Source organism: Mytilus californianus, unplaced genomic scaffold (assembly GCF_021869535.1).
Source record: "Mytilus californianus isolate M0D057914Y unplaced genomic scaffold, xbMytCali1.0.p SCAF_1, whole genome shotgun sequence".
Lineage (NCBI taxonomy): Eukaryota > Metazoa > Mollusca > Bivalvia > Mytilida > Mytilidae > Mytilus > Mytilus californianus.
Window position 1 is genome coordinate 133,466,428 of NW_026262581.1, and position 20,821 is coordinate 133,487,248.

At 30.7% G+C, this 20,821-nt stretch overlaps 1 protein-coding gene across 2 annotated transcripts in view; it reads right to left on the reverse strand.

Moving 5' to 3' along the window:
• The window catches only part of LOC127735109 (protein LTV1 homolog), a 44,652-nt gene that overhangs the window by 21,272 nt on the left and 2,559 nt on the right, over nucleotides 1-20,821 (reverse strand). Inside the window, exons 2-10 of one of the 2 annotated variants that reach the window (XM_052245205.1) lie at nucleotides 15,548-15,676; nucleotides 13,294-13,446; nucleotides 12,877-12,973; nucleotides 10,919-11,045; nucleotides 8,429-8,612; nucleotides 7,686-7,807; nucleotides 6,380-6,501; nucleotides 5,944-5,996; nucleotides 5,280-5,474 (exon numbers count right to left, since the gene is read on the reverse strand). In XM_052245205.1, coding sequence (XP_052101165.1) covers nucleotides 5,280-5,474; nucleotides 5,944-5,996; nucleotides 6,380-6,501; nucleotides 7,686-7,807; nucleotides 8,429-8,612; nucleotides 10,919-11,045; nucleotides 12,877-12,973; nucleotides 13,294-13,446; nucleotides 15,548-15,676 — 1,182 coding nt within the window. Of the gene's footprint in view, nucleotides 1-5,279; nucleotides 5,475-5,943; nucleotides 5,997-6,379; nucleotides 6,502-7,685; nucleotides 7,808-8,428; nucleotides 8,613-10,909; nucleotides 11,046-12,876; nucleotides 12,974-13,293; nucleotides 13,447-15,547; nucleotides 15,677-20,821 lie in introns of both variants that reach the window. The other variant, XM_052245200.1, reaches the window with a different exon arrangement.

A 20,821-nucleotide genomic window follows, 5' to 3' on the forward strand; every position in this document is an offset into this window, starting at 1 on the left:
GTGAACAGCTGAGTTTCAGACAGTGACCCAGAATTATTTATTCAGGTATTTTGGCACACACTGCAATTCTATTTAATTGATTTATTAATAACTATTGTTAATGATATTAGCTTTTAATAAAGCTGCTTTTATTTATTTAAACAAATCTTATTTCTTGATTATCCAAAGTTTGGACTTCAAAACAGTTTTATTACTTTGACTTTAATTGATATTTGTATAATATCTGCCAAACCATTTACAATAACGGTTGGCGTTTCAATTGGTGGCAGCGGTAAAAACATCATTTAAAAAAAAAAAAAAAAGGAAGGAAAAAAGTAATACATAAAAAAAAAAAAAAAACAACATACAAATCAGCTTATATTGAAACTCAAAGTGTGGTTTTCATATAAAATTATTGAACACCAAGAGTTATTGAAATTCAAGGTGTATTTTTCCATATAAAATACTGAACACCAAGAATTATTGAAATTCAAGGTGCATTTTTCCATATAAATTATTGAACACCAAGAGTTGTTGAAATTCAAGGTGTATTTTTCCATATAAAATATTGAACACCAAGAGTTATTGAAATTCAAGGTGTATTTTTCCATATAAAATATTGAACACCAAGAATTATTGAAATTCAAGGTGTATTTTTCCATATAAATTATTGAACACCAAGAGTTATTGAAATTCAAGGTGTATTTTTTCCTTATAAATTATTGAGCACCAAGAGTTATTGAAATTCAAGGTGTATTTTTTCCTTATAAACTATTGAGCACCAAGAGTTATTGAAATTCAAGGTGTATTTTTTCCTTATAAACTATTGAGCACCAAGAGTTATTGAAATTCAAGGTGTATTTTTTCCTTATAAATTATTGAGCTCCAAGAGTTATTGAAATTCAAGGTGTATTTTTTCCTTATAAACTATAGAACACCAAGAGTTATTGAAATTCAAGGTGTATTTTTTCCTTATAAATTATTGAGCTCCAAGAGTTATTGAAATTCAAGGTGTATTTTTTCCTTATAAACTATAGAACACCAAGAGTTATTGAAATTCAAGGTGTATTTTCCATATAAATTATTGAGCACCAAGAGTTATTGAAACTCAAGGTGTATAATTCCATATAAAATAATTGAACACTAAGAGTTACTGAAACACAAAGTGTATTTTTCTAAAAATATTTTAATAACATTAAAGGTAACTGAAATTAAGTATTAATTCAGTCTGGTATATTAAATATGAATTTAAGACACAGACAATTACCACTTCCAATGTTTTTAAATAATAGAGGGGGAGGGTCCCCAAGAGCTCCCTTATATAGTGTTAATTCCAATTTTTCGGACTTAACAAGAGAAAATGAGACACAATTTGTTTCAAATAGTGGGTTACCCTTTAGACAGAGTTAGTATTGATGTAATTGGACCTTTACCACAAACACAGAGGAGAAATAAATATTTATTGGTAATAGGAGATAATTTCACCCGTTGGATGGAAGTTTATCCTTTGCCACATCAAAAGGCTGATATTGTGGCACATAAGTTTGTAATGGAATTTATAACGAGATTTGGAATACCACTAGAACTGCACAGTGACCAAGGCAGCAATTTCCAGAGTGAATTGTTTAACGCTGTCTGTAGCATATTAGAAATAACAAAGACCCGGACAACACCTTACCATCCTGCCTCAAATGGGCTTATTGAGAGGTTTAATCGTACCCTGGCAGGAATGATAAAAAGTTTCATCAACAAGAATGCTACAGACTGGGATGTAAACATCAATCTACTACTGGCAGCTTATCGTAGTACACCACATCCTGCTACAGGCTTCTCACCTAATTTTTTAATGCTAGGTCGAGAAATAAGTATTCCAATAAAATTGATATATCCACTGCCAGACCAGAAATATGAAGGGCAAAATGAGTATGCTCTAGATCTTCAAGATAGATTACAAGATATGTATCATATTGCCAGGAAACATCTCAAGACCAATGCAGAACGACTTAAAAAGAATCATGACACTAGACTGACAAAACATATATATAAAAAGGGAGATCTTGTATATAAATTTGACAAAACTATAAAACAAAAATTTAAATCCCCATGGCTTGGTCCCTATTTTATTTCAAAAGTTTTGAGCACAGTGGTCTATGAAATCTGTTTTAAATCTAGAAATGAAGTTGTTCATATAGATAAATTAAAACCGTATGTAGGTGAAATACCAGACTGGGTTAATAGAAAACTCAATCAATTAGAATAAATGTTATGTTAAGAGTAAACATACACATTTTATACATGTATTTATTTATTCCTGTATAAAAATAATATTTTAGACTTGTTAATTTTATAAAGTATTAAGTATTGATTAATTTTATTCTTACAGAATTATGGTACTGTTTCAATGTTCGAAGTGTCCTTTTCGAGGAAATACGAAAAACACAATTCAACATTTTATAATTAAACATGCTTCGGTTGACCGAGTCCCATTTGTATGCAAAACCTGTAACTTTAAAACAATTTCCCATGCTAAATGGCAAAGACATTTAAAGGATCTTAAAAAACCTCATGTTAACAAAGAACATATTTGTATGAAAAGTATTAATCCTTATGTGGTGATTGAGGGTGAAGACATTACAGAAATTGAATCAACATGTATAAATGACAAAATATTTATACAAGAAGAAGAGGAGATTGAAATTGTGGAAGTAAATATTGACCCCAAAGATGAACAAATTTTGGAATTAGAGAATAAATTGGTAGAAATGAAATCAACACATGAAAATCAACTTAAAGACTTAGAAGAAAAGCATACATTTGAGTGCCTTCGATTTGGGAATTTTATAGAGAGACTGGAAAAGAGGAAGACAGATCTTAAAGAAGAAGTGAGAAAACTCCAAAATAGATTAACCGAGACTCAACCCAAATCCTCTAAGAAGATCAGAAGTTCTGTTTGTGTCATTGAATCAAGAAAATAGAAAGAACTTTTTAATTATATTGAACTTTTTAAAATGAATGAGACTTATTGTGATATATACATGTATATTGTTTTACTGTTATATATGTATGCTTCTTATGTTGAAATTTGAATATATATTCATTTTATTTCATGTCAATTCTAGGGACAGAATTCTTTTTTTCTTTGAGAGGAGCAGTGTTGTGCCACGATTATTTACAGTATTCTTTTAATAATAACCTTCATTCATTGCTTTTCATTTGTATTTCCCGGTGTATATTTTCCGCGAAACTAGGTCATACATATTTTCACTTTTGTACACTTGCTTGTTATGCGGAATGATTTTCTATAGTTACAACATAATTACCTTATTCAGAAGTTATTAATGCATCCTATTTTATCCATAGTTATCCTTTTATAATGTTAGAATTATCCAAAATCATACTTGTCAAGTTAAAGGCCATTTTGGTTTACTTTCACAATTGTGTACACGCGTACTATTTTTAGGTGTATTGATTAACTGGATCTTTCAACGTTTAGAGAAAAGTATAGTCAGTTTCAAATTATAGCCGCTGGCGAACAGCTGAGTTTCAGACAGTGACCCAGAATTATTTATTCAGGTATTTTGGCACACACTGCAATTCTATTTAATTGATTTATTAATAACTATTGTTAATGATATTAGCTTTTAATAAAGCTGCTTTTATTTATTTAAACAAATCTTATTTCTTGATTATCCAAAGTTTGGACTTCAAAACAGTTTTATTACTTTGACTTTAATTGATATTTGTATAATATCTGCCAAACCATTTACAATAACGGTTGGCGTTTCATAGTTGTATAAGTATATGTATTTTGTTGTAATGCAGCTACCTTTTTCCTGCTCATGTGTAACTAAATTTAACTAGATATGAATCTAGTCTGCATTGAGAAATTAAGACACAATTTGACATTTCAGTTTGCTCTGAAATTAAATTTGCTCTTTTAATAAAAATACAGAAACATAAAAGAACATGTAAAAATATTTCAGAGTAAAAATTCCCAAACCATAAGTACATACTAATGTTTTATGATATTCAATCAGAACAAATTCTACAAATATTATCAAAATGGTTTCTGAATATCAGAGGTTCCTTAGAATGTTCAGAAATCTTCACTTAACTGATCTGAGAACACAGGATTCATCATTTATACAATTCTGCAAAGATTTTATTTAGGATCAAATAGGCTTTAAAATCAAATGCATTCCTAATGCACAGTGAAACCTGTCTAAACCTAACACCCTCTGGACTTGAAAGTTTTGTTTGGTTTTCACAGGTGTTCTGATTGTAGAGGTAAATGGAAGCTGATAGTTCAAAATAATTTCAACACTGACTGACAACAGATACTAAGTGACACAACAGATGATTTGACAGGTATTTCTATACCGGTTCTACTCAATTATGACATTTATGACCATCTAAAAGAAAAGAAACAAATCTTAAAAAATATTCTTTTCTTAGTAAAAATTCTTTTGAAAAAGAGAATTTCAATGCTGGTCAAAAGAGCTATCATTTATAGAGTTTTTTATCCAGCTAGTACACAGCTATCTACTCTTCAACTACAAACAAGTTAATTGATAAAAAAAATATTTTAGTGTACATCAGAGGTTCCTTAGAAGTTCAAACTTCTTCACTGAAAATCAGCGAACAAAATTCATCATATATACACTGTTGTAGAGTTAATCCTTTTATATTGTATTCAATATTATTAACTTTGTGTTTACATAAAGTATTTTGGTTTTGCACATCAGATTTACATGTTTTTAATGCTAGAATATTTCTAAATCTACTTAAATAAAAAATATTGATCATTCCTCATTACATGCATTAAACTGTATATGTGAGTTAATCAGTTATTTGTTGCTTCTCATCACAAGTATTAGTTTCATTCAATTATCACGCCATCTTGAAATTATTACTTATGAAATATCAGTTCTAATTGGTTGCCTTATGATGTGGCTAAGGTTCAATTAGCTAAAATGATATACAGCATTGGGAACTTGTCCTGGACAGGAGATATTATTTTCGAAAAAATAAGGAATAAAATTACAGTATTGGTATTCAAGTCTGATTTATAACAATTATTGCTTCATGTAGATGTAATTTATGACAATGCACATATGTGTTGCCAACAGATAATAGATTAGCATACACATGTGTAACCAATAGATAATAGATTAGCATACACATGTGTAACCAATAGATAATAGATTAGCATCGCATGTGTTGCCAACAGATAATAGATTTGCATACACATGTGTAACCAATAGATTACCATACATATGTGTTTTCCAATTGATAATTACCCTTCTTTCTTGTTTGACAGCTTGTTTCCTGGATCGTTTTTCTTCTATTGATTCATCTTTAGGTCTATATGTACTTGCACAATCAGCTTTTTGATTCTCATGAATTTCTTTTTCAAGTTGTTTTCTTGTCATTCCTGGCTTGTCAAATGAATCTTTAGGAATCTGTAATTTTGATGTTAATTGTATCTTCTTTTTCTGAAATAAAAATTAGATAAACTTCTCTTTTTAATTTTTTTTCAATCACTCAAGAACGTCCAAAGTGACACCACCCAAAATCGTTCTTGATATGTGTTTAGTGGTAATAAGCATTGTGTGCAAGTGTTATAACATTTGGTTGAGGCAAACTAAAGTTAGAGTGTGGAAAAGGCAAATTTAGGAATTTTTCAATTTATAAATGGATATAGTTCAAGAGTGGTAAAGTGACGCTACCCAAAATCAAACTTGATCTGATAATAAGCATCGTGTATTAGTTTCATAACATTTGAATGGGGCAAACTAAAGTAAAAGAATGGAAACTAATTTTGGGACGTAGGGACGTACAAGGGTAAAACTTAATCCCTCATCAGCTACAGCAGGGGGCATAAAAACTTGTTCACAATATCAATAAAGGAAAATTAAAAAAACCACACAATATTTTGTGTGGTCAAACCTTCATTATACTTACTGTGTGTGGCTCTGTAATTAACTTTGGATGATTGTATAAATTTGAATATGTACCTGAAAGTGAAAAACATTCGTTACAGAGCATTACAATATATTATCAAAATATATTTGTATAAATATTTTAAATAATCCTTCAAACATTTAAATCTGTAAATTTCAATAGTACGCAAATCAGACTTAATCTACAATGATACTATGGGATACTAAAGTAATATTTGCAGATCTTTGACAGTTTATGTTTAATCTATTAAAAAAAAGAACTTCATTGTAAGAACATTCTGAACACACGAGACACCTAAGTTTTTCTTAATAACACATCAATATTGAAGTTAAACCAATTTCTTTTAATTTCTTTGGTTTTCTTAAGAACAAATACAGGTGTGAGCAACCTAATTAATTCCAAATCATAGTTATACAAATTCTTTTCTAAAACCTACTTAAAATAGATTCACAATCCCATTTTTCTTTAGGTGCTTGGATGATCATTTCTACAATATCACAGTCGTCTCCTGATTCTACATCAACATCATTATTACAATTCTCAATCTCTGTAAATTTTCTGTAAAAAAAAATACTGTGGATTAACTTAATGTCATAGTTAACAGTGTCAATATTAAAATGTGATATCCTGTATTTTTGTTGTAGAGAGGTTTGCAGATATCTACTTACATTCAAAGTATTAGTGTTTCAATGAGAATTTAAGTTTGTACATTCCATCTACTATTGTAATTCAATAAAATAAGCTGAACCCACAGGTAACATTATCCAAGAAAATCAGCTCCCTACATAAAGTGAACACACAGGCTATGTTATCCAAGAACTAGATCAATGAATATTATCACAGTAAAATTGACTTAGTCCACATAATCATATAAAATTCATATCAAAATTTAAATCATATATTTATAAAATATTCTTTTAAAAAAATCTACTAAAGAACATTTTTTCTTGAATTTTGAAATTTGTTTTGTTTTGATTCCAAATTTATGGTGAGGTTGTTGTAAAATTTTGAAATTTGCTATGTGTTGGGTATAAACTAATCAAATTATTTTTTGTGGATGAATCATTTTTCCAATAACAAATATACAATGCATCAATTGTTAGAAATAAAGATAGGTTCATATGATTGTTTATAAGATGCATGCATTTGAAAAACCACCAATTTACAGTTGGAAAAGGATATCTCTGGATTTTCAAATGAGATGTTTTGAGAAGAAAAGAATGTTGGATTGTTAAAAATGCAGTAGAAATTACAAGGCTGTTACAAATATTTTATCAAATTGTAATTCCCAAATTTTTACTTTTGAATACAAGATATTGATTATTAATACAATACTTATTGATCTTATCTTTAAGGCATTGCCTAAGAAGAATCCTAAGTCGGTATAAAGATTCAGGGAAAAGTTAAATGTGCATTGTGAACATTCTTAAGTCACATGACCACTGGTGGCATTGTGAACATTCTTAAGTCACATGACCACCGGTGTGCATTGTGAACATTTTTAAGTCACATGACCACTGGTGTGCATTGTAAACATTCTTGAGTCACATGACTTCCTTTATGACCACTTCACTGACTTAATCATTGTAATTATTACTTTCTGAACTCTTTAACAGATAGTTTGAAATAAATTCTAACATGTAAAAAGAAGGTCAAAAGAAGGAATACATGACTTGTTACAGAGATTATGATTTGCATGATTCTATGTTTCTAAAAGTTAAAAGTGTTATTGAATGAATTACTTTTCCTCCTGTTCTTTTTCAAACTCTTCTAGGATGGAGTCTAATACTTTACTGTCTTTACAGCCATCAATGTCTTCATGATCTAAAGCACCAATCTCTGTATCCTCATACTGCTCATATAACTAAAATAATAAATAATAGTTCATGATCTAAAGCCCCCATCTCTGTATCCTCATACTGCTCATATAACTAAAATAATAAATAATAGTTCATGATCTAAAGCCCCCATCTCTGTATCCTCATACTGCTCATGTAACTAAAGTAATAAATAATAGTTCATGATCTAAAGCCCCATCTCTGTATCTTCATACTGCTCATTTAACTAAAATAACAAATACTAGTTCATAGCAACAATCTCAAATTCAATTTCCATGATATAATCTTTTAAAGGTCTTTGATAAACACTGACAATGGTTTTTGAATCATGAGAATATTTCATAAACCGAGCAGCTGACCTAGAAAAGTATTGACAGAGAAAATTTATTAGAAAATTTCCAAGAAAGGTCCAACGATTCTATTAAAAGGTTTTCCCCTTAATTTCAATATGAAAACTTTATTGTTTTCACAATCAAAAATTGAGAACATATCACAAGCTAGATTTTTTTTTATATCAAAGATACTCATATTAAATGGGAAATAATTCAAATATGCTAATCAATTAAAACTGAAAGCTTCATGAAATAGTAATTCCTCAGTAGCTTACTTTTCCACCAAAAGTTTAAATACAGAAGTAGTATACTTGCCTTTTCAAATCGATCATCCAGAAGGGTAAGGCCTTCATTTCTTCTCATGACAGAGGAGGATATAGAATAATTAGTAAATTGTGTCTTTGTTTCTTCATCCATAAACATGTGTCCATCTTCGTTATCTGAGAAATCATCTGAACCAAAATTAGATCCAAACTCTTCATCTTCTCCAGAGTCCTGGCTGTAACATAAATAAACTGTTAACACAGAGATATGTCTTGCCTATTTGTTATTTTGATAATGCAAATGTTGAAATTAAAATAGCAATACTCTAACATGGAAATGAGATGTGCCAATGCTAATACAACTGCATACCAAATACTATTGACTTTCCATAAGTCGTTCCCTTTCAACAAACCTAAACACAAACATTAACTTGTAAACTATGTAAAAGTTTCAAAGTCAATGAACCATAATTGAGGGTGGGGTTATATAACTCCATGGAAATGAATCTTGCAAATGCCAATACATTTGCATACCGAATATCATTGACTTAACATTAGTGGTTCATCTTAAACAGACCTAATCACAAACTCATACATGTAAACTAACAGGCCTCTACATTATAATTTTTTCTAACTTGTCCCTTCGGACAAGTTGCAAGAAAATTAACTTGTCCGAACTCTTAACTCACTTGTCCGAATTCATAATTGAAAATCTTACATATTGATGATATGCACTAATAACACTTAAGCTTTGATTGTATTTAATAAAGGGAGCATTTTGTTATGTTATATGAATTTGTTTGTAAGTACAATTAAAGAATACCACATCAAAATTCATTTATATATTTCAGACTGAAAGATTATTTGCAAGATTTACTCAATGTCACTATGATGTGTTGATCATTAAACCATTATCACTTCCCAAATCACTAGGTTCTCCTATGGACCTATTCATTCTGTAGTAGTGGTATGGGTTAAACCAAGGATGTAAATACACCTGGCCACCTTGTATATAATTAAACCTTTATAATTTATTGATGATGGCAAAACAAGCTTTTATAATTTTATTTTGATTTTTATATACATTGATAAATGATAATGAAGTACATAAAACATTTCACTGAGAAAATCTGTCTTTTTAGATTTTAGTTAATTTTTACATCTTTTTAAACTTATTATTTTTATACATAGATCTTATCAAATAAAACCTTTTTTTTAATGTATTGTTTTGCATAAAAGCAAAATCAAATGAAACATACTTTAATTTAAAAATTTAAAGTTAAGGTAAAACTCCATATGGAGGTGCTCTTAATTCCAGGAGGCTTATACTAAGAAGAAGCATTACCATTGGTGTCTTTCCCCCTTACTTATATTCCCCTGGTCATCCGCTGCCAGCATGTTCAAATACGTTCAATGAGAGACATATTATATGTCTCTGGTTCAATCAAAGAATATTTCTTTCATTTTGAATGATCAATAAAACAATCATTCAATTTTTTGGTAATGTATAAGTCTTGAATTTGATCTTTTTTACATCTGACATCGATTTTTCCCATCGGACAAGTAGTATGATGAATCTACTTGCCCGACGCCTGTGTCCACTTGTCCCGGACAATCGGACAAACAGTAATGTCGAGCCCTGACTAAGCAAAAGTTTCAAAGTCAATAGACCATGACTGAGGGGTAAGGACCAAATATTCTCCATGCAAATGAGATGTGCTAATACTTATACAACTGCATACCAATTATCATTGACCTACCACTAACAGTTCCCCTTAAACTGACCTAATCACAAATTAATACATGAAAACTAAGCAAAAGTTTCAAAGTCAATAGACCATGAATGAGGGGGCTGGGCCAAATAATCTCAATGGAAATGAGATGTGCCAATGCTAATACAACTGCATATCAAATATCATTGACCTTCCACTAGTGGTTCGCCATAAAACCAATAAAATTCATGATTTGACATTGCATGTTCACATATTGCAGGAAATAACTCTGATCACTTTTATAACATATTACCATTAGTATTAGTTCATTCAATTGTTGGTTTAATTTGCTTGTGATTATAGCATGTATAGCAGTTTTTTACCTTACATTTCATGGTAAACAATTTTGTCCTTATGACAAAACAACAGAGTCATTTGCTTTTGTGTTATGCATCCCTATGTTAAATCATTCTTGGTTCTGTTCCATGAACAGGGTAGGGGTTCAAGGATACCTTAAATAATAATTGGTGCACAGTTGTTTTTTTACAAATTTTATATTGTGGGTGTCTGGGGTTATAAGAAGTACCTCCCTACTCCTTCCGTTACTAAATTATGGAATCATCACACTCCAGTAGCAATAAATTATATCTGTTCTCCTAGTCCACCTACTGTTTGATGCTATGAACTGTTATATTGATAGTTTGTATTGGGCTTGAATAGTGCTGCTCAATGTTCAACAATTAATAACTTATTACTCAAAATCTAAAAAACAGTTTTGTGCAGGTTAATGATAAAATAAAATGTAAGAAAATTATTCTTACTCATTAAACTCTGTTCCATCAACTGGGGCATTAGCTTTCAATATAAAGTCATCTTCTAAAATATTGTCTGGGTCCTTCAAATCAAAGTCATCATCCAATGCCTCAACAATATCTGGATCCCAGTTAGGCTGTGGACCTTAAATACAAGAAGCATATCAATAAGTACATTTACATAGTAGTGATTAGCAAAAAATTCAGGTTTGGGCAATTAAACAAGAAAAGGACAAGATAGTACAGCGATTCATATATTGCCACATAAAGGAGGTATATGGTATCAATCTAATGACAGAAAAATAGATGCAATTAAGATTCTTTCCAAATCCATAGCAAAAAAAAACATCTTCTGAAAGTGTTACTGCATCTTGAAAATTTGAGATGACACTTTTATCAAAACTAATTGCTCTTTTTTGAACAAGAGAAAAGCTAAAAAAATGTATTTATTACTTCTATGTAAATCAGATGTAATCGTCTCATATCTTCAGGGCTAACACCCCTCAGATATCAGAAGCTTACATCTAATACGTACATGTTTCAACAAATTTTATGGCAAATGCCCTGCAAATGCAATAATTTCATAATATTCTTTGAAAAATGTATGCAAAAATGAAAAATAACAGATTATATCAGCTGTTCTGATAATATCACAGTCTGTTGCCAAAGGCAATGTTTTCACAGAAACCCCTGAATTTAAATAAAGATACAATGCCTATACCAAGCCTTTTACAAGTTTCGCAAAATAAAAACACCCTGAGGGTGTATAACTTCAAATTTCTGTTACATCAATAGGTACGACAATCTTTATTTGAACTGTAGGTTTGTTTTTTATCATAAATTGACTTAACCAAATAAACTCATCTGATAATGATTAACCAGTAATTTCTGCCAGCAATCACATTACAAAGGAAGTCTAGAAATAGCTGGGTTTTTTTTCATATAGATTCTACCATGGCATCTAGTGTGATACAATATTTCTTCGATACAGACATTAAATTTTATATTTTAAACGTGAAGCTTGCAAAGCTTTTAAAAGATTTAAAATTTAACTGTCTATAGTGGAGAAATATTATATTGCAAAGGTTTCAGTGGTGGAATCCATTTCTGTAAACATTTTTAGAATACATGTATATGTTGACAAACTTTGTCTTTCTTTTCAATGATCTGCAAAAAAATCTATTCTTTATAGGTGACGTCATCAGACAAGGTCGCCTTTTTTGTTACGTCACCATAGGAAATTCAGAAGAAAGCAAGAAAATTTGACATCATAAAATTTTTTTTACCAATGAAGAACTTAGATTAAACAAACCACACGTTGTTCATAAAAAAAATAATCAACCGGTCAGGAAAAGTATCAATCATTTCATTAAAAACAAAAGTCCACTTTATTCTGTTAAAGTAGTCTAACTAAATTAGGGTATGACTTAATTAATAATAAAACAAGAATGTGTCCATAGTACACGGATGCCCCACTTGCACTATCATTTTCTATGTTCAGTGGACTGCGAAATTGGGGTCAAAACACTAATTTTGCATTAAAATTAGAAAGATCACATCATAGGGAACATGTGTACTAAGTTTCAAGTTGATTGGACTTCAACTCATCAAAAACTACCTTGACCAAAAACTTTAACCTGAAGCGGGACAGACAGACAGACTGACTGACGAACAGACGGACAAACGAATGGACACACAGACCAGAAAACATAATGCCCCTACTACTATCGTAGGTGGGGCATAAAAACACAAGAATGGGAAATGACATTTCTAAAAATAATTAATTACACTGTTATACTGACTGTAAGTTTGGTCGACTAGTATTCAAACTTTATTTAGATGTTCGGTGAAAGATTATAACATTTGAAGACACAATATTTTTTGTAATATGTGATAAAACTAGCTAACAGGTTGTTAAAACTGATGTTGCTTAAGTGCAGTTTTATTCTAAATAGCCATTTATATTTTAAACTCACCTGTTATAGGTACTGCCTTGTTTAATAATCCTACTTCAGTTTCTACTTCTGTTGGGAAAACAGACGATGGCAACTGTATTCTTGCTTTCTGCTGAAACTAAAGACATTGTAATATTTTATAACTATTCACAATGTCTAAATTATTTACTTTACCTTGTCATTCTGAGCTGTATAGATCAAATCAACTGCCATGAACACTAACTAAATTCACTTTTAGAAAAAGGAGGAACAAGAATTTCCTATGTGCTATGTGACTCCCTGTTGAAAATTTTCATTTTAATGTACAATTGCTATCTGAATAACAGGTCTGGTGTCTGACATTGGTGACTGTTATTCTTATTTGCTGTGATTAATACATCAGCATGCAAACTTATCAACAAATCATACTTAAAAATGTTGACTTCTGTCTGAACTTACCTCAGTAGCTTTTGACGCGAGTCTGAATTTATCAACAACAGGTTCAAGTTCATATCCTTCATTTGTATCCTTCAAATGTTGTAGGTAGTCATACTCATCTTCAAAAAAAATACCATACTTGACCTGGTCTTCTATCTGTTTCTCTTTCCTTACCTGGTAATTGTCAAAAAAATCAGTATAAAGCATTTTGTATAAAGAAAATTTCAAAAACTTACATATCCCTTTGTATACATCAAAGTCTTAGATGTAGTACCTCGAGCTCCCATCTCTCAAAAACGAATTCCTAAATTTTAATTTTTCTTACAGTATAAGATTGTTGATAAACCTTCATCTAAGTTTGAAAAGAATCTAAAATAAACTGCTTCGCCGAGCGCAGCTGGATAATGCAGAGGTCCAACCCTGAACAGTTGGGGCAAAAATGGACACGATATTCAAGCTTGATACAGGTCTGAATTTGGATTGTAACTAAATATTTGACGCATTATAGGTTTCTGACACATAATAAATGTAGTTAAAGACTTACTTAGTAAATATGTTTTCAGACTATATACAAAGAATTAGCAAAATAAATTGTGACCCCCAATTTTTCTAAAAAAAAAAATTTGAAGAAATTTTCTTTTTAAATTCTTTTAAAATCTTGAGGAAAAAAAATTGTCCCCTCCAAAAATTTTTTGTTTACCCCCTCCCCCCTTACCTTCCAAAATAAATTACATTTGTAGAAATTTTATATTTGTAAAATGTGGTTCAATTTAAGAGACATCAATACACTTAAAAACAAATTATTGTCTGAAAACTAAAAAAATGCTCGTTTTAGACCCTTTTTGGCTCCTAATTCCTGAATGGTTTGGGCATTTACCCCCAAAATGAATCCCAACCTGCTACTTGTGGTATTGAACCTTGTGGTACAATTTCAGAGCAATCAAAATACTTATACACAAGTTATTGTCCTGCAACTAGAAAAATGCTTGTTTTGGGCCCCTTTTTTGGCCCCTAATTCCTCAACGGTTGGGACCATCACCCTCAAAAACAATCCCAACCTTCCTTTTGTGGTATTGAACCTTTTGCTTAAATTTCATAGAGATCCATACACTGAAACTAAAGTTATTGTCCGGAAACCAAATGTCTTCAGACGACGACGACATGATACCAATATACGACCCCAAAATTTTTTTGCGGTCGTATAATAAATGAGACTACTAACCAAGTGACAAATATAAATGTGTTACATATAATATTTCTCCCAAAAATACTTCAATATCTCTGAAAATTAAATATATCAGAAATATCAATCAGATTTAACCTTGAAGTCCTTCACTCAAAAAATAAAAGTAGATCTTACAAGACAAGACAAGAAGGTTCTACCAAGTCAGCACAAATAACTCCCCAAAAATTACTTCTAATTTCTGATCTTACTGTTAATCAACCTCATCTGAGGCTTTGATAAGACTTAGCTTTCATTTCAAATCGAGGGGAAATAGCATGAAATGTAGGCACTATCAACAAAACGAGAAAGCAATGACAAATGGACAGTTCTATATTTTTTTTACACAAATTTTGTTAAAGATTGAATCTTTAAAACATGTTACAGTATTAACATTAAAGATAAACCTGATATTCACAGCACTTATATATCCCTATCCTCTACTTTCTATAGAGCATACCATACTAAACTGTACAATTAATTATCCCTTTTAATGGAAAGAGTTCAGAGTTTATGCTTTGTTGTAAGGCTTAATAATAAATGCAAATATTTTTAGGCATACCCTCTCTCGTAATTCACTGTACTGGTCAAATATGGTCATAATGTTCTGTAGAAATGGGGAGATGTATGACGAAAATTTTTATGCTTTAATATTCAACGTATTGAAAAAATAAAAGAATCGGCAAACAGGAAGGTGTCTGATCCGTTCAAAAAGTGCACACAAATTACAACTCCTAACTTTCAAGCTAATGACAAATTATGAAATCATTCTGTACAAAAATATCTAAGAAAAGTGACACAAAAATATCTACTGGACAAGGTGATTGCAATATAGTTCCTGCTCTTGATGCTCTAGATGTGAAACCATTGTTAAACACAAAAATCATAGAATATATAGCATACAAGTCTACAGATTTGTGCAACAATACTGATGAAAGATGTATGGTTATAAATCATAATTCTAGACGATCAGCTACCTATTAATTTGCTTGTTGGTTGTTTTTGTAAAAAACACAAACTTTTCTAGTTGGCACTAGAAATAATAAAACTTACTTTATCATTAGTCAACAGGACTCTGGAAGAGGCATCTTCACTTGCTTGCAATGGATCTCTCTGACTTCTGTGGACAAGGTGAAAGGTCACAGAATTTTTCTTATCTATGAATTTCTTCTTTTTATTAGGCTGAAATGAAAAGATGAATGTTCACAAACTATATTGTCTGCTTGTTAGCTATATTGTTAAATATAAGAGAAAATATGTCTTCTTATTTTGGGAAAAAATACATATGTATGATTGATATTGTTTTTAAAAATACAATTAGAATGTCACATTCTTAAGACCATGCACAATCAATAGGTTGTTTTTATGCTAAAGGTCACCTAAGACATGTACTTAAATACTAAGATACATGTCTCAACACACAATAATTAGTTCTTTCCAAATATTTTGATTGATTGATTTATTTAGTAGCCAACATATATGAAATCCAATGCACATAGTTAAACATTAGCATCAAGATGCCAGGTTCTGTGAGGTTAGACTAGAGGACAGTAAATATTACTACTTATTTAGCAGAGTGATTTTTTATGCTTTATAAATTATGTAATTTGTACTTTAGAAATTATTTCATTTATAATAAAAAATCTTTTTATCAAATTCTTATTGGTTCTTAGTTATTGGCGGTTAAGTTGTTTTTTTCCTTTGTGCTCCTTGGGTAGAAATTACTTGGACACTGGTCAGAGAAAGACGTCCATTTTTTTTGTCCAGATTGTATTACTTAGAAACCAATATTTACAGATTATATTATTAGATTCAGCTTCATAGTTTTCTAGACACGACCACTTTACTGACAACGTAAATTTCACATTCTTCTTTATTAACATTTTGACGTGAATTAATAGATTTGGTTAATTTTCTTACTTTTGAGTAAATACTCTTCAGATTGCAAGTTTATAACACTGGAAGAAAAGATTTGAATGAGCTTATTTTGGTAAAGAAGCTAGTTCATATCTTTATCAAGTAATGTAATATTTGCCACTGTTCATAGCGTAATGTTTAGATATAACCAGTATTTTACGAATACTGCATATAGAAAATGTCAGCATGTATAATAAGTCAGAGTATATTGTGAAAAGAATATTCGAGATACATATTTGTGTAATGCTATTTTTATATGGACAAATTGCAAACAATTGTCATGTGTTTAGTATTTTAATTATTTACTTAAAAGTCCGTTCTTATCATTGTATTTTGGTCTTCAGGACTCTGATGTAGATAAAATTGAAAATGGAAATGGGGAATATGTCAAAGAGACAACAACCCGACCAAAGAGCAGAAAACAGCACAAGGCCACCAATGGGTCTTCAACACAGCGAGAAAATCCGCACCCGGAAAATCAAATGTGTACTAGTTTAATGAAAATGGATGTCACACTAAACTCCAAAACATATAAATGAACTAATATTAAAAAACATACAAGACTAACAAAGGCCAGAGGCTCCTGACTTAGGACAGGTGCAATAAAATGCTTCGCTGGGGCGCAGCTTGATACGACCGCAGAGGTCAAACCCTGAACAGTTGGGGCAAGTATGGACACAACATTCAAGCTTGATACAGCTCTGAATTTGGATTGTTATTAAATATTTGACACAGCATAGGTTTCTGACACAGAAAGAATGTGGTCTAAGAACTTGAATTTTTTTAATTTACCTATTATGGTCCAATGTCTAAAATCAAAATACATGGTTAGATTCAGCATATCAAAGAACCCCATATATTCAATTTTTGTTGAAATCAAAAAAAGTTTAATTTTGGACCCCAACTTGGACCAACTTGAAAACTGGGCCCACAATCAAAATTTTAAACACATGTTTAGATTCAGCATATCAAAGAACCCCAAGAATTCAATTTTTGTTAAAATCAAACTAAGTTTAATTTTGGACCCTTTGGACCTCAATGAAGACCAATTTAAAAAACGGGACCCAAATCAAAAATCTAAAAACACGGTTAGATTTGGCATATCAAAGAACCCCAATAATTCAATTTTTGATGAAATCAAACAAAGTTTAATTTTGGACCCTTTTGACCTCAATATGAACCAATTTGATAGCGGGGCCCACAAATAAAAAATCTAAATTCATGGTTAGATTCAGCATATCAAAGAACCCAATATATTCAATTTTTGTTGAAATCAAAAAAAGTTTAATTTTGGACCCCAACTTGGACCAACTTGAAAACTGGGCCCATAATCAAAATTCTAAACACATGTTTAGATTCAGCATATCAAAGAACCCCAAGAATTCAATTTTTGTTAAAATCAAACTAAGTTTAATTTTGGACCCTTTGGACCTCAATGAAGACCAATTTAAAAAACGGGACCCAAATTAAAAATCTAAAAATACGGTTAGATTTGGCATATCAAAGAACCCCAATAATTCAATTTTTGATGAAATCAAACAAAGTTTAATTTTGGACCCTTTTGACCTCAATATGAACCAATTTGATAGCGGGGCCCACAAATAAAAAATCTAAATACATGGTTAGATTCAGCATATCAAAGAACCAAATATATTCAATTTTTGTTGAAATCAAACAAAGTTTAATTTTGGACCCCAATTTGGACCAACTTGAAAACTGGGCCCATAATCAAAAATCTAAATACATGTTTAGATTCAGCATATCAAAGAACCCCATATATTCAATTTTTGTTGAAATCAAACAAAGTTTAAATACTGGACCCTATCTTGGACCAACTTGAAAACTGGGCCCATAATCAAAAATCTAAACACATGTTTAGATTCAGCATATCAAAGAACCCCAAGAATTCAATTTTTGTTAAAATCAAACTAAGTTTAATTTTGGACCCTTTGGACCTTAATGTAGACCAATTCAAAAAACAGGACCCAAAATTAAAAATCTAAATACATGGTTAGATTTGGAATATCAAAGAACCCCAATAATTCAATTTTAGATGAAATCAAACAAAGTTTAATTTTGGACCCTTTTGACCTCAATATGAACCAATTTGATAACGGGGTACACAAATAAAAAATCTAAATACATGGTTAGATTCAGCATATCAAAGAACCCCATATATTCAATTTTTGTTGAAATCAAACAAAGTTTAATTTTGGACCCCAATTTGGACCAACTTGAAAACTGGGCCAAAAATCAAAAATCTAAATACATGTTTAGATTCAGCATATCAAAGAACCTCATATATTCAATTTTTGCTAAAATCAAACAAAGTTTAATTTTGGACCCTTTGGACCTTAATGTAGACCAATTTGAAAACTGGACCCAAAATTAAAAATCTAAATACACTGTTAGATTCGGCATAACAAATAAATAAATGTGATCAAAGATTTTACAAATCTAATGTGCCATACTGTGCAATTAAAGATTACTTCTTGAAATTTTTCAATATTTGATATTTGAAAAAAAAATGATATTTGAAGAATAATTCTTTTTAATTGCTGAAATCTGAAATGAGAAAAAATTGACCCCCCACAATTTCTTTTTATCCCCCCCCCCCTTTTTTTCCCCCCAAAATTTCTTTCCCTCAAGATATGGTCATAACCTCAATTCAAATTTCCAATGGAGTTGGCAACCATAATTACCCATTTAAATTTACCATAGTGCTATCTTAATCTATTTTATAATAGAATTAAAAATATAGTGTCAAATCTTTCATATGGATTTTTTTGTAAAAAAAAATGATGCAACATTTGCAGATATTTTTACTGGTCTTCCTTTATAAATATGCATTTCTTTAAACATAATTTAAAAGCAGTGTAAGGGAAGTAACCAAAACGTTGTATTTGGATTACCTCCCTTACACTGTTTTAAATTATCTTTATTGTTCATTAACCATTACTTTTATACATAATTTAAAAGCAGTGTAAGGGAGATAATTTCAATGATGTATTTGATTTATCTCCCTTACACTGCTTTAAATTATGTTTTGTACTAAAGTATTTGTCCATTAACCAGGACAACCTTGTTTTTCCCCCTTTTTTGCCCCTAATTCCTAAACGGTTTGAGCCATAACCCCCCAAAGCAAATCCTAACCATCCCTTTGTGGTATGGAAACTTGTAGTATAATTTCAGAGAGATCCATACACGGTTCCACAGTTATTGTCTGGAAACTAGAAAATGCTTATTTTTGGCCCCTTTTTGGCCCCTAATTCCTTAACTGTTGGTACCATAACCCCCAAAATCAATCCCAACCTTCCTTTTGTGGTATTTAATCTTATGGTCAAATTTCAAAAAGATCCATTCACTTAAACTAAAGTTAGAGTGCGAAAACCAATGTGTATTCGGACGACGACGCCGGACGACGACGACGACGACGACGCCAACGTCATACCAATATACGACCACAAAATTTTTTTGCGGTCGTATAAAAATGCGGCAGGGTTAAACATGTTTTGTGAGATCTCAACCCTCCCCCTATACCTCTAGCCAATGTAGAATAAACAAACACACAGCAATACGCACAGTAAAACTCAGTTTAAAAGAAGTCAGAGTCTGATGTCAGAATAAGTAACAAAAGAAACTAAGCAAAATGACAAGGATACATAAATTAACAAAGGACTACTAGCAGTTACTGACATGCCAGCTCCAGATCTCAATTAAACTGATTGAACTTGTTTTAACTTTGTGCCTAATTCCTTATTTACTAGAGAACTCGCTCCACAAGTGGTAAGAGCATAATTTCATGAATTTGTAGTTTTTGTACTACTGTAAATTCAGATATTATTGCGATGTTTTTATTATTGCAAAAAAAGCGACAGGGTTATAATCGCAATAATTTAAACTCTCATTTTGAAATTTTTTATATTAATTAAACAGGATTTTTTCAATATTGCAATAATTAAAATCGCATTTTATTCTAAAATGACAAAATCGCAATTATAAATGCACGCAGTAATTTCTGAATTTACAGTATTTAAATTATCGAAATAATTGTTAAAAGTCATGGATTATTTCCTTTGAAGATTTGCTCGTTTTTAGCAAATCAGTTGTACAGAATTTATATGTTGATATTTAAACATAGTGAATATTTATTTTTTGAATGTTGTGAAACAAAAGATGAATTCTGCTTATTATTTATTATCTATTTTATTATGATCAAAGTAATACTAGTAAAGTTTAATTGTAAACTTTCCTGTACTTGCGATAAGTAATTTCAAAGATACATTTAATTCTATTTGGTTGTAAACGCAATGAAACTGATTAGCATTATATTTAAATGTCGGTCACTGAAACCGGTTTATTGCAGTACATGAGACATTTCACTACACAATCGAATGAACATTCCATAGT